Source organism: Plectrocnemia conspersa, unplaced genomic scaffold, assembly GCF_051122295.1.
Source record: "Plectrocnemia conspersa isolate PC_06_02 unplaced genomic scaffold, ASM5112229v1 ptg000005l, whole genome shotgun sequence".
Taxonomy (NCBI): Eukaryota; Metazoa; Arthropoda; class Insecta; order Trichoptera; family Polycentropodidae; genus Plectrocnemia; species Plectrocnemia conspersa.
Window position 1 is genome coordinate 24960630 of NW_028277169.1, and position 16018 is coordinate 24976647.

Consider the following 16018-nt stretch of genomic DNA (forward strand, 5'->3'; position numbering starts at 1 on the left):
CGCGTTGTTACTCATTAATAATTAAGAAGATAAGTCACTAAATAAATAAAATTTCGATGCCATCACGGTGAAAAACGCACGAGTAGCCCCTACCTCGTACGCCGTGTGACTGTTGCTGATGACTTGAAAGTGTCACGGTGAGCTTCAGTTACCAACGAGGAACCTCGACGGCAGTTCGCGTTCTCGTGGTTTATTGCATTGGTTACACTTATATTCGAACTTCTGTCGCGATTAATGGAAAACGGGTTTTCCACGGAATATATCGTTATTATACGTAAGATTCGAAAAAGGGGAGAAAGTGCAAATTGGAATTTTCGATTACAATTAAGTAAGTATAATTCAAGTAGTAAATAAATAAACATTACCGAGTTTTTTGGATTTGTGTCCTAAGAAGTTAATGCCCTTAAATACCTTTAATAAATTTGATAATGGACAATATTTTGATTGTTAAGACATTTGTCGTTTTCTGAAATGGCATTTTATCTATATTGAATCATTATTATTAACGCTTATTGATACGAGATTAATTTATTTGAATGTATTTTAATATATTTTATTTCCTTTATGAACATTTTAGTTTCAGCTCATTGACTGTTGTTATATCTATGTGATTAAATGAGCTGCTTATTTCAAACTTCTTTTTTAATATTATCCCACGTCTATTTTACTATATAACAGTATATCAAATTAATTAATAGTCGAAAATGTTTTGTCCTTGTGTATTTTAATCGTTTGCAGTAATTAAAAAAACATTTGCATTAAATCTGTGGTTAAACTTTGAATAAAAAAAAAAATTAACAGCTACCGGTTTATTTTTCTGTAATAATAGTACTTGAATATATTTATTTCATTTTTAATAATGTATGGTCAAAAAATACACTGTTATTATCTTCACTTTTTTCACGTTTTTAAAAAGAAACTACATTTGACGTTTAATCTGGTATTCAATGAATACAGTTAAAGCAATTTCGATATTTTTATTATTATTATTATTCATTTTTACACTTTATGTCCAATCAAATTTTTTACGTTCATAGTGAACTAACAGTAATCTTGGTCATTGCGACCAATGAACCTTATTGATGCTGCCGTACTATATGTTCGATAATACGTTATCAAGGTTAAATCGTCGAACTGTTTCTTTCATATATGTATTTATTTATAACACAAGACAAAGTTATTTAGTTTATAATATGTAATTTTGCTACAATTTAAGCCACGTCCACAAACTATTTGTATATTGATGTATATATATCATATACTCATACTCGTGTCAGAGACTGAAGAATCCAGTGGTTTTAACTCTGGATTTCGGAGGGAAGCTGCTGCTTTCACAATTTTCCCTATCTGTCAATGATTGCTTTTATTTTATTAGTTTTGAGTTCGGACGAATTATCGCGTGGCAAAGTAGATGAGCGAATTAGTTGATTTGGGCGCTGTGTACCCGTTTTTATATACTTGGCCAGCCTGAGGGAGGTTTAGTGCTCACTCACTTTTCGGAATATTAGGGGCGTAATTATAATTGTCTGTTTTATTATTAGACTTTTGTATTGCGTTGTGTGTGATTGTTAAATATTTTGAACAAGTTGCAGCAGCATTTGTTATATAAGTAAGTTCTGAACGGCCGGTAATTTTAGTTCCAGATATACAAGTTGGATATAATAGAAAACGACCCATTTCTCGATCGTATTGTAACGTGCTACGAAAAGAACAAAAAGCGATCTGCACGATAGTTGAACACTAAAACTACATCAAAATAAACAGCAGTGTAGTGATACATTTTTCCACGACCGGAACGTGTTCAGGTATGATTTGTTATAACATCTATAAAAAAGTCGTTGAGTTTAATTAAATAGTCACCGACACCGAATATTGTTATTTTTGTAATTATTGCTATATTTGCATACCATTCAAAAGGAGTCTTATACATTGTAAACTTACAAGAAAGGATACTATTAAATACGCGTCATGATTAAGTAGTATCCATGACACACATACAGAATAAATTTTACTAAACCAATCTCAGAAATAATTACTCACGTTTTTTTACATCCACATTTAAATTACAATACTTTTTCAGCTTCAAAGAAATATCTTTGAACGCACTGAACTATCTAGTTTTAACAATATCATTACAAATGTAAACGAACGCTTAACAGGTAAATATTTACACGAAACAGGATATTTGGACAATTTTATATGTTTAACTAAACGTTATCTGAATTCATTTTCCATTACAATTTGTGTGCCCGTAATTATTATACACATTTATTTGTGTAATAATAATAACAACCTCAATGAAAGGTGTATTTCTTACATTGTTTTTAACTTTCACTATTGTCTTAGCACGATGTGCATTACGTGAACATTAAATATGCACGTGCGAAATTGACGATAATCTTTAAAATATCTAGTATAACGATCGCGTTAATTAGCATGGTTTATCTATATTATATGATGTTTAAATCATTGTACGTGCGTGTTTATAGAGATTCACGTTTCCGTTATGAGACTATTGAATTGTGGTGTTTAAAAGTATCGTAACGAATCGAGCATAGTATTATTTATCATGATGAGGGCACATCATTGCATTCGAGGACGATTTGCAGATGACATTACGATTATATATATATAGTTAAAAATACATTTTAAAATTATAATTAGTCAAATTTTATATTACAGTTTAGAACTCATCTAGCAATATTATTAATCGATTTTATTGATAGTGTTTATGAATCATCACTGTTATGTCCCATTGTGAAGTGTAGAATTAAATAACAGTCTTATAACAAATTTCACGGAACAGAATTTATATTCCGTGCATTCATAGCGGATGTTGTAAAAGTGAAAACGTATTTTCATTTTGTGTATGTATTGTGACCTCTGAGTAATTTTATATTCGGAGATATCTTTATATATTTATTAAATATTGAGCTACAATTAAAATTGAAAGGTATACTTAATTCAATTCTGATCATATGTCGTGAAATGGCATTCGAACCAGTTTTTGCTTATAAATTAACAGTTTAATTCTTCTAAAGTGAAAGCCGCGAATTATCTTCATGTATATACAGATGTATTATGTGATAGTTATTCGCAACATAAGGTACGCGTAAAGCTAATCAATCTCTGTTGAATTTCACATTACAATGATTTTACTACACAGTTTTATCTGGATTAGATCAGCGATCTTAAAGTCATGGGTCCAGAAAAAGTTTTAAAATATAAGAAATTTGTATTGTAATTGAACAATATTTAGATTTAAAAAAATATTTATTACTCGTATTTTAATACAAAATATTATTCCAATCTTAAATATTTATGAACTACTAGATTTTATAAAATCATAAAATAAATATATAGATGTACTGTGCTGATAGTAAAAATATCTTGGTTATGATTTTCACGCTTGCACCACTTCATATTTTAAAAATCACAAATACATTAATAAGCGTTAAATAAAAAGTAAAGGATTGATTATTTTAACAGTTTCGTTTCTTTGTTTCTCAGGTTGTAAAATTCAGACAGAAATGGTCCTTTCCATTCTTAACGTCTGCAGCATTTTACAAAAATTCGGATAAAAATGCCGCTATTTAAATTATAAAACGCAATAATTTTAAGCAAATTACCAAAAATCTTACTGTCGCAATCATATGTGTTTGCCTTGTGTACTTCTACATATCAGTATCACCCTTTAGGGCGAGCGACTGATTACAGGGCAGAACGAGAATTTGTGCATCTGTTGAAAGTAAATATACTGTAGACATATGTATTATTAATTTATCCAGAAATAGATTGGTTTTGTTTTATTTTTTAATTTCATAGCCTTTCAAACATGGATATTGTATGTGTTTTTATTAAAAACAAACATAGTATCTACATACATTATAAACTTCATTTTGCGATTGTCAAAGTATAAGAAAAAATATTTAATTATGCACCGAGTGATACACGCAAATGCTGAGAATGTAGTTATTTATATTTTTTGCAATTGTTGTAGTTATATAATCAGTAGTAATAACAGCTTTGAAAGTCATAGAATTCTTCAATTGCAGTTCTTTCCACTTCGCGCTCCAAAAATTATAATTAAACCATATAAGTTGCAATTCGTTGTATACAAATGAAACTTTAAGAAGTACCATTACTTCTTAATCTTAAATAATATGTAACTATTTTAAATTAGAGCGTTTGATTATACGCGGCAAATCTACTGAAAATGTAGACATAGAGAACAAAGGGAAAGTTTTGTTTCCTAATACATTGGCAATATAGTGCTAAAGAATCTTCTCAAGCATAACATAAAATAACAAAATATGATAAATGTAACACCACAATAGTAATATAGTAAGCTTGATGTATCATGTCATTGCAAATAATATAAAGTTGACCTAGACCTCGATCCAATGACTTTTTTCACATTAGTATGAAAAAAACCCATATATGAGATATATAAATAATGTATCTAATAATTTATTATATTATATATAAATGAGCATTTTTTATGTATTTTATAATTCAGGAAATATTTAACATTTTATGTTCATATACGAAACATTATAATTTTTTTGTCGCCAAATTTTGTGAGCCATATTTATCTAATAAAACATATAATATCATAAGTAATTTAATATGCCGTATAACATTAAAAATTTACGCTACTCGGCACATAAAACTTTTGATTGCGTCAATCAAATTTTAAAGCGCGTTCTTGCGGGGTTGCCAGTAAAAAAAATGACGCTATTGAGAGCAAATTGAATTTTATCGCTGGCGAAAGGTCATACGCGTTTTGCACGACTTGTATGACTCACTATGTCTCGATAAACTGATCGTGACCCCTTTTCATTCAATACAGATGAAACTTTCCAATATTGGGAAAATTGAAAATATTTTTCATGAGACGTTTGCAAAAATTTGGTGATAATTGTTTGTGGAAATTCGCTGCAGAACGTTTACGTCTTTCAGGCGCTAATTGCGTTCAAGGGAAGTGTTTTTTCCAGATTTATTTTTCCAAGAACTTATTCGCTGAAATTTTTAATAAAGTGAAAATTGTGTATCGTTTTGATATAGTTTGATAAATAAACAAATTATCATGAATATTATGAAACACAATAAAAGTCACAATATTAGTAAATTATTATTGTTATTTTACATCGTGTTAATAAATATAGAAAATGTTGATTAGGTTTTGACCGCTAATGGGTAGGTAACATTTAATAATAAAAAATAAAAAGCATAGAAGATCTTTGCCCTTGAGGTTTAATGTCTCAAAATAAAAATACAAATTTTTGACCGTAATTAGCTTGAAATTAGTTTCTATAGAATCGTTTTAATAATTGAGTTACCCGTCTCTTTATGTGTAAAGATGGCTTAAAAAAACATTTTTCTAAATTATATTTTACGAACTTCTTATACATTTAATAAGCAATTAATGCTTTTAAAAATATATGACAATAAAAAAGCTAAATTCAGGCTGCATAGCATTATTTTAAGATCTTTTTATTTTGTAGTGTTTTAGAAAAATAAATAGTTCCTCATGATAGAGATAATTCATAAAGCGTTGATACTTCAGAAAATTAAAACTCCTATTCCAAGCTCTCTTGATTTTTATATTATAAATTACATAGCACATGTAATCTCTAATGAAAGAGAAATGAAAATGTTCTTAATTTAAAAAAAAATATTTTTATTTATTTACGTACAAAAAACACTTATGAATTATGATGCATTAAGGTAAATTTAGTTAAATACTGGAAAAGGAATATATTGTAAATTTAGTTAAAGCTAGGCTTAAGCTTCAGTTAATAATTATGAATTTAAAAAATAAAAAAATAATAATTTAGTGCTACTTTTTTTTATAAAATCCTTTTAATATTTTTAGTGATAAATCATTATTTTTATTACATGACATTCTACATTTATCTACAAATATAAGCTTATAAAGCTAATTGCTTTGTTTTTGTTCTATCGATTTTTATCGATGTTATACAGATGATTGCGTATCTAAGCGGACATTTATTTTACGGTATCCATTAACAGTTTCAAAGCAAACTATATGAACAAAATCAAACTGTGCTGAACAAGTACAATTTATTCACCGGATTATACGTTTCATAGAACGAATCACCGTTACGCTGATATTGTCTATAAAATCATTTATTAGCCCATAACAAAAAATCTGGTTCCACCCTAAATTATCGTCATTGGTCAGACGATCGTGAATTGAATATTCCCCCAATTCTGAAGTACATTACAGTACAGAATTACTTAAGTCTACTTAAAACTATTTTAATTAAAAAATACATTCCATTTTTTTAAGTGTCGATGGACAAAAACAATTGCAGTATAGAATTGGAATAAATAAAATAATTTTTAAGATATACATATATAATTATAAAAATAGTGAAATTGTCGATAATATTGCCAACCGTACCTCGAGAACAACAAACTAATACCGCTCTGTGTACTTACACTTACCGATACATCCCTCAACGCGACCAACTAATCACATGGCAGAAATTAAATAAATTTGTTGAATATAAATAAACCGTGAAGCCCAAAACTCGTTTTTAAATAAATTCATAATCTATATTAATCAATAATAAAATATACGGCATGACCTGCAATTCTTACATTTTTGCTCTAATTTTTTTTGCTGGTATGGATATTTTTTGTTATAATCGGTTTCATAGTTTTTTATTGTATTTATAATAAACTAGACTAAATACGGTTAATTAAAAAAGTATTTTTAGTTAAACGTATTTAGTTTAGTTTAATACAAAAATATATTAAAAATAACATTATATAAAAGCTGATTCGTAACTTGATATAAAATCAATTTAGAATTTCTCAACTATTTGTAAAAATACGTGATAATATTTAACAAAATATAATACAATGTTTTATCTGTTGTTACACAATGCAATATAAACAATTGATTTCTATCTTAAATTTCTCAGTTCATCGAACTCATGATAACTTATAGTTAATGAACATTTTATAATGATATTGATTCATACTACCCGTAAAAAAAAATATTATTCAAGCGTAAAAAAATTGTACAATACAAACGACGGCTTTGTACAATGTCAACAACATCAGTACGAATGCTCAAAAAATTAAAACAAATATTGGTCACGCTATAGCGTCATGTAAATATAATGATACGTTTAATTTTGCCCAACTTCACGTACGTGTATTGAGAATGAAACGTGTTTATTAAAAGGTCTACACGGGTGTGTTTTTGCAATATATTTGTATAATTAAAAGTAGTAATAGCGGACGTTCTTAACAGTGTAATGATTATTATAAAAAAAAATATAACGTGACTATGTGACATTGATGATCAAATGTGATATAAAATAAGTGCATCTGTTATAAGTTGTGTATGTATAATGTTGGTAGTTTTATGATGGATAATGTGGGCTGATAGAGCTATTGCGATTTTTTTATAATCGTATATGTACTACATTTGAACGAATCGTTATTTACATAGTTGTTGAATTATTGAGTCACAAATTAATATGTGAGTAATTTTTGTTTATAAAATACGAATTATATTTACTCTCGTGGTTAAATCACTAAATGTACAGAGAACATCTGTTTTTACTTTTTCATGGAAGTGAACTAGTATTTGATTTTAAAATTCCATGTTATACGCAAATTTATAATTCTAGTTAGTGATGAAAACTTAAGAATAATGTGTTATAAATAAAAATAATATAAGTATTAATTAATCATATGTGTTTTAAACGATTGCTATTTCTACAATACAATTAATAATGCGAACGATGTATTGTAAATTGTTTATTAGCAATAAATTATTATCTCAGTTGTTTTCATATATTATATATTAGTAATGCAGCATATACTCAAATAAAAAACAGGAATTAAATTATAGAGATATTAGAATAAGTATCTAAAATAATTATTTTTATAAAAATATATTACTTGTTAAAAAAAATACCTAGCTAATTAAATTATCAATATTTATTTAGAAGTAGATAGAAACATTCATTACTTTTTATGTATTAAGAACAATGTTTCTCTAATTTATATTCATATTAATATTACCATTTATTTTATTTTGTTTCAGATTGAATATGAGCTAAAGTTTCTAAGAAACGCTTTATTATACATTTCTGTATAAATAATCAGTTTATAATATTTTACATTTATTAAACTAATTATTAAATCAAGATGAGTTTCTTAACATCGTGTTATGGGAGGATATGCAAAGACTTTCGACACAAGGAGTTGCTTCCCTTGAAAATATTATTCTTCGTCAATGCTTCAAGTAAGTACATTTCACATTTATTTATAATATCTATAAAGACCTAGGCAGTAATGTATATTTATTTGTTGGTATATACGTCTTAAAGATTGGTATACTTTAAGTGATTTTTTGTTGTAAAATTTATATATATATATATATATTATTTTTATTTTTAAATTTATATATATATAAAAATAAAAAATATATATACTATTTTCCGCAATTTATAAATATAATATATTCTAGGTAATTAGCCATACATTGTTATACTGAAACCAATCGCTGCATTATTTCCAGATATATTTTTATTGCTGTGTTACAACGCAATAAATATGATTTAATACACCCTTATTGTAATTAGTATGAATCTGGAAAAACAATAGATTTTTTAACAATTGAAAACTAATACATATTTAATAAAAGTATCAGTTCTTCAAAAGATAGTTCTTAGATTGGTTAGAATATTTTTTTTATTACTATATTAAGTAGTAATGTGTTTATAATATGGTTTTTGTGGTCCATCCACAATCAGAAGGTACAAAGCTTTTATTGAAATTGCCTATGAGAAAAAAAGCGCTAAAAACGCTGTACACTAATGCCGTACTTACTGCCTGCCTGCATAATGCCTGCACTACACTCTCTGGAAGTTGGCCAAGGTTGGCCAAGGACCGAGAATATAGTGGGTTACTTCGGTCGAGTTCGGTTCTGCTCTAAAATCTCTCGGAAATTGTCCGAGGTTACCGAGAACGGGAGGTAAAGTGAGGGTAAATCAGTCGACTTGGCCAGCTTCGAGCGCTTCCGAACATTGTCGGCAAAAGGACCGAAGTCGGAGCTGCTCTTTAGAGCGCGGGCGGTGAGATACTTCCCCTTTCGCTCTCTCGCGTGTTAAGTGACGAGAGTGAGAGAGATAATGATATGGTGCTTCGCAAACTGAGATAGAACGAGTAACTCGCTTCAATTTCAGTATGCGCGTATCCTATGGTTAACACGCTGCATCGTGTCACGTGGTAAAGTTATAATACCACATGCTTATCGGGGACTTTAACAGATTCTTACTGACATCTTTGAATATTTTAGGGCACCAAAAAGGATTAATTATATTTTTGATAGTATATTCTTCTAACAGATATCGTTATTATATTTTTTTTCATATGAAATTAAATAATTAAAAAATAATTAGTAGCACTTGATTTTGTTAAAATAATTGTTTTTAATATCCTTATGTATTTTCCTAGATCAGCTTATATAAATGTCACACCATAACGAATTCTTATTTAGAATCGATGGCGACAAATTCTAAGATAGTCACAGATGTGGTGTTCGTATTCTGAAGTATCATTTTTATGCCTTATGGCATTTTGTAAAAGCCGACTAAGATTTTGCGTAAGTTGAATGTTTACGACTGAAAAGTTTTTACTGATATTGTATTGGTGAGTGCTCACGCAAACTTTTATAATTATTAGTAGCGTAATTTCAATAAAATGACAATTTAAAAATTGCGATTATTTGTCACATTTTTTGATCGCGCGCAAATATGCCAGCTATACGTGACAGAAGCCGCCGTCCGGACGTCATTCACGACCGCCGTCCGGATGGCATATGAAATTTGCGGCAGTGTGGTCGCTTACTTGAAGTCGTAGGTCTCGGCCGACTTCAGTTGCAACTTTGGTTCCAGAGAGTGTAGTGCAGGCATAAGGATTAGCTAAAAGCATTGACCCAACAGCTGAACGTGCCTGTACAATTTCACAACAAAAAATGTATTACATTGATTGAAAGTAAATGAAAAACTACAAGTGCGAGATTGCTTAATCTGCAATGGTTTAGATTTATACAACTTCGCAATTGCAAATGTTTGTTAAAAAATGTCATACATAAATAAATTCAGTTACACATTAGAATATTCGAGCGAGTTAGAAACCTTATCTAAGGAATACATAGCGCCTATACTGACACTTTCGTTCAGAATTCACTTCCGTCATCCTCTGAACTCTCAATATTTATAATTGGCCTTGGTAATAAAATGTAGGTGAGCACTAAGCCTCCCTCAGGTTGCTCTAGTGTACAAAAACGTATATACAGCACACAAATAAACAACTTCCATTCAATACATCAATAACTTTAACCTGAGCTCAGCTACTCGAATAAACAAGTGTTCGCATGAGCTACAAATACGACCAAGAAAACAGACGCTTCCCTCTTCACGTTAATCCTGTTCTAGCTATAACGCCGTTCAGAGTTCAAAACGATCTTTGGAGACAACTGGTTACATTAGACACAGATAATTAATTATTAAACAATAATAATACATTATCGTAAAAGCACTTTGTAATATATAAAAATAAACGTGTAAAGTGTAAATTGGCATATTCTCTTTTGTCATTTTTAAATGAATGACAAAAAAGATTAACTAATCTTTTGCGTAAAAATTATTTTGTTGATAAAATAGAATAAGTCAAATTATATTTGCAGTTGTTGATAATATATTACTTATAAATAAAAATACTATAAATGTGTAATAAAAATAAATATAAAAAAAAAGTTTTGTTACATTGATTATCGAGATATATTTTGGAAGCGTTGGAAGGCATGATTTGATATCATATATTTTGATATATTTAATAATAAATAATTTATTTTGCTCAACAGGTATTGCTGTATTATATCCATATCTAACCATCCACATGAGAGAGTTGGGTATCAACGTAGAGGAGACGGCTATTATGTCGGCTATTGCTCCCATCATGATCATGATCATGCCACCCTTGGCAGGAATGGTGGCCGATAAAATAGGAAATTTCAAGGTATGTCCGCATTCTTCTACATGCTACTAAATACACTGTACTAAGTACTCGTATGTACTTTGAAGACGCCATTTTTAATTAGCGAACTGTTCACGATTCAAGAGATAAACAGACACGGCGACAGTTGTATTTCATTGTTTTTTCTTATCAATGCACATGAGTAACACTATATATATATATATATATACATATATGCTACATACATACATATTTTTAGTCGGTTTAGATTTTTGAAGACATTTATATATACTTGCGCATAAAAAATTCTATATACATTGTTGCACATTATATATAAAAAATGACTCTCCGCACCTTTTAAAAAGATTAACGATCATGTCGGTAAAAATGTTGTGTTTGCACCCAAGAGGATTTTCTTTTCCTATTAATAGAAATTCTAACTTAATTTGTTTTGTATTGTGTTTATTTTTATAGCATACAAAGTTATTATTGTTTATAGTTTTTCGATCACGTTTGATTTGTATAGATACGTGTTGTAGCTTTGTCTGCTTCTCGTAATTTGCAAATTATTTCTCAAAAACGGTTTGAGCTCTTGGATTTCGAACTTGAAGTTTCGGTCGATATTCTGCGTAGCTCAGCTTGGTGAAAGTTCAATTGAACTCTCATGTGTAACAAGTCAATGTGTATGTTCCTGATGTGTATTGATTCTGCTTATATACTATTTTGGAGATAGTGCTTCATAAATTACTTTATACATTTTAAGCCTTGCGTGAAAATCCAGTCTTAATTGATTTACCTCTAGGCGGAGAAGTTTTTTAGCTGGCGTGATTAATGAGCACGTCCCTGAAAATGATGTAAGTTTATTCGCAATCACCTTGAATGGATCTCAGATAATACAAAAGTTGTCTTCTATTTGATGTTTTAACGGCTTTCAGTCCTCAATAACATCACCTTATCTAATACATTCTGGAGTTCCACAAGGCAGCGTAATGGGACCAATACTACAAAATACATCACACTGTGGTACAGATACAGCTCTTCTTGCATTACATAGTTACTTTAAATATGTAGAGGAGAACCTAATTGAAAATATAAAGAATTATGCGAGACCAAATCAGCTCATATAATATTCATCACTATGATAGAAAACAACTGTTCACAACTGTTACTGCGCAAGAAAGCAATTATGATAAAAATATAAACTGTACTGATTAATCATTCTTGAGATTACATTTCTGACAGTCGAAGCGTTAAGGCGAATGAGTTGTATAGCCAACGTATTGTATATTTAACCCTTTCATTTCGATATTTTTGCGTGATATTTCGAAATTTGTTAATATGTAGGGAGCATATATTCATGCGATATTTTTAAAAATACTCTAGTTCAATAAATTCAAGTGATTTACAACCTTAAATTATATAAAATAACTATATTATTAGGTTCAAAGGTTTTTATGCAAATGAGTACTGGCGATTTTCTTGATGACATTTATATATGCCAACCGCGGGGAAAAGGTTAAAGCAAGACGTGTAAATTAATAAGCTTCTGAATATTACCTGAATACAAATATCAATATATTGCATTTTATTTATGTACAATATGTTCTTAATTGCTTTTTCCAATCTTTAACTCTTCCTTATAAAGTAATATTCTCGGTTCTCGGTCACTATTAGAGTTGATAGTCTTCCAGCATCTCATATGTTGGTGACGCAAGATGGATTATGAGAGTAAATGCACTATGAAACGGGTATTTGAATATTAAAATTATTCGCCCGATTTTAAACTATATGAATATTCGTTTGTATTATCTTGAATGAAATTTAAAAAATATCTTAGAATGAAACAATTTCTATACTTTGTTGTATTGTTGCTTTTCTCAATATACCAGAGTGAGTGACTAGCGCCGCTCCAAAATCCATGGTCCTTGATGCTCCTCTTTATAATTTTCGAAATGCAATGAAACGCTTTTTCTCAACAAAAAAACATTTATGAATATAATGTTTATCGGCGGTACCTACTATGAGCGAAATTCGCAGAATTCGGCAGAAATGTTTTAAGCATAAATATTTATTTACGTCGAGGACTTAGGAATAGGATTTGCAATAGCAGCAATACCGGTATTGGGAAAAAATCGATCTTAGATACTACCGGTATTATAAAAAAAATACCGGTAGTACTGTATTTTTTTTTCAGATCCGTACATTTGTTTGTTGAAAACGAACCTTGGCTTAGAACTAAGATATTGCTTCAAAGCAGAAGCGGAAAATAAAATGTTGAATGTTCGAAAGTAGAGGGATGTAAAAAAATATAAAAAAAATATTTTGAAATATTTATTTATCAAAGAAAAGTGCAGCAAAAACGCAGATTAATTAATATCGAATCTCTTTAGGGGAGATAAATAATGCATGGTTGACATATTATAAGGTGCCTCTTATCAAGAATAGGGATATTAGACTACTCCTCAATAAGCACAGCTATCCGATAGTATTGATTTGTTTTGATCCAGGTATTCGCAGTTGGTGAATGAATTGCGGTATAGCCATTATTATTATATGTATAATTTATCTGCTTTTGCATTGGCATAAAGCTAAGGTATGCTCTGTACATGTACACAGGTGTACACAAGCGTGTACGGTGGGCAGTAATGGGTTAAATAAATACATTGAAATACGAAATCTTAATACTAATCTTGAAAAACTATAGCTTTTGCAATGCCAAAATATGATGATATAAGGCATACAAATAAACATTGCTCATAAAATAATCACGCAAATATTTAAGTTAACTCTCGTGATATTATGAAATGATATGTCAATATTATAACATTTCACCCTACTCTTGTCTAAAATTGTATATTTTAACAAAAAATATGATTAATTAAAGAACAGGATTTTGCATGCATTTTATATTATTTTTTTATTAACATCAATTATATTTTGTGACCTTCGTTTTTATACCACCACTAAATCAAACCAACACATTTCATTTTAACAAATACTGTCGCAATTGTGGCTCTTTTCATTCCAACTCATTATATACTAATCCGAGAGCTATTCAACGATTTTTTTCAACCCATCCAAATGCTTTTTCATCAAATGACGTCATTATTAAATTGTATGATTCTTTTCATACAAAACACACATCATAATGATGGCAATTCGTGGAAAACGCAGGAAGTTCTGTCCGTGTGCGAAAAATGGAAAATGTTTACAAAGATGTTTTATTTAATCCGTCTGGTTGATTGTAATTGTTCTTATTTTGACAGGTGTTGTTGGCGATCTTGAAGGTCGTGACTGGATTTGTGGCGTTGCTGTTGTTACTGATTCCCGTTGGAAGATTAACCACAATTTATCCGACGAGGGTTGAGATGACTATTGGGGTGCCTTCTGGAGATTCGCTTTCTCCATTGCTCGAAATCGACGTCAGCCAATACTCTTGTAATCCACTTCATCCGTACGCCTTTGATGTGAATATGAGGTAATTTTAAGAACGTTTAAATGCGGAGGCGAAGTGTGACCTCAGAAAAAAAAGATGGATATACATAGAATCCGGAAACGTATTATAATATATGATTTTCCTTGATGTTATATTTATATACAAATATGTTCTTAAATGATTTCAGTTAGATATGAACATATATGTATTGAAAATATTTGATTTTTAGTTTAATGATTTTTGACTAACTTCATTAGAAGCATATATAAAAAAAAACACAGAATAACTTACTATTTCACGTGGATAATTTAACTTTTTAATAACACCACTTTGCTCTCATAGTAGTTTTTAAAAACCGACTCGATTGTACAGAACTATCCATTTTATATTTTCTCTTGTATTGGATACAAAAAAATTAGTACTTAAAAACATATTCCATGCATTATCGCAGTTGAAGAGAATCTATCACAGAACTCATTCCATTTCGGATCTTCCTACTTTACTGACAGGCATGCAACACCATATTTAATTTTAATTCTTCGATGAATTTCGATGTATTTAATCCAATCACTGTTTAGAGAACGAATAATAAAATGCTGCTCTTCTTTACCTTATGTATGTAACAGAGTGGTTCACCTGCACAATGTAGTCATTCTGCAAGACACTTTAGGCACATTATTACTGGTTCATTTTTACTAAAACATAAGCTGTATAACTCTATATATATTTCTCACGACAACACTGTTACGATATACAAAGCAGACGGAGAATATTATAATATTTCATCTAAATCTATTTGTTTGTATTACTTTTATACATATTTTTTTATGATTTATAAAAAATAAACTGTGTGGCTTATCAATTTAACCACTTTTCTATTTCCAATTGAATGGTTTAATTCATAATAATAAATAATAACAAAGCCAGTTCGGGGAAAAATTAGTTAAATTGGGACACCACCGTGAGAAACTTTTTAACAAATTAAGTCACAGTATATCTGCGATAAGCCAGAAAGGATTAAAATATTCGTTGCCAAAGAAAAAGATAACACGTGCATCCGGATTTTTCTTAGAAAGAGGCATAACAAAAATCTCGCCACCTTTCTATAATTTGTCGTCCTACCGAAAAGGGGCAGACAAGTCGATTACATAATACATGATCACAGGCAACTGAGAATCACTTCGTCTAAGAATTTCTCTGAGACTCTCTCAGAAACTTCTTCAACTGCCATTAATACTTAAACATCAGCATCAGATCCTCAAAAAGTTCAAGTTCTTCAGCTTGCCTCCGCTTCTCTCTTCGCATCCACGGGTCCAGCTCAACGTCCGGAATTTAGAGTTCAATCCGATTTTTTTTCGAAAAAAATTCTCAATTCTTGTATAATGAATTAAGCAACACAAACTTAATAAAAATAAACAGTTCTGATTTCAAGATTAGGACAAAACATATAAATCAGTGTAGAGTTTCAATTAAATACAGTTACATCCTATGCATACTACCCGCGCGATACCTGTACGGTACAGTAATAAACATAGCAGTCATTTTCAAGTC

At 29.7% G+C, this 16018-nt stretch overlaps 1 protein-coding gene across 4 annotated transcripts in view; it reads left to right on the forward strand.

Moving 5' to 3' along the window:
• Positions 1–146: 146 nt before the first annotated feature.
• Positions 147–16018, forward strand: part of LOC148235282 (uncharacterized) — a 37737-nt gene continuing 21865 nt past the window's right edge. For 2 of the 4 annotated variants that reach the window (XR_015809716.1, XM_088186761.1), the window contains exons 1-5: positions 147–328; positions 1638–1805; positions 8093–8293; positions 10919–11073; positions 14298–14509. Coding sequence is in view for 3 of the 4 variants with exons in the window: in XM_088186761.1 (XP_088042887.1) it covers positions 8197–8293; positions 10919–11073; positions 14298–14509 (464 nt within the window). In the remaining variant the exon portion in view is untranslated. The remainder of the gene's footprint in view (positions 329–1637; positions 1806–8092; positions 8294–10918; positions 11074–14297; positions 14510–16018) is intronic. The other 2 variants (XM_088186762.1, XM_088186760.1) reach the window with 1 other exon arrangement.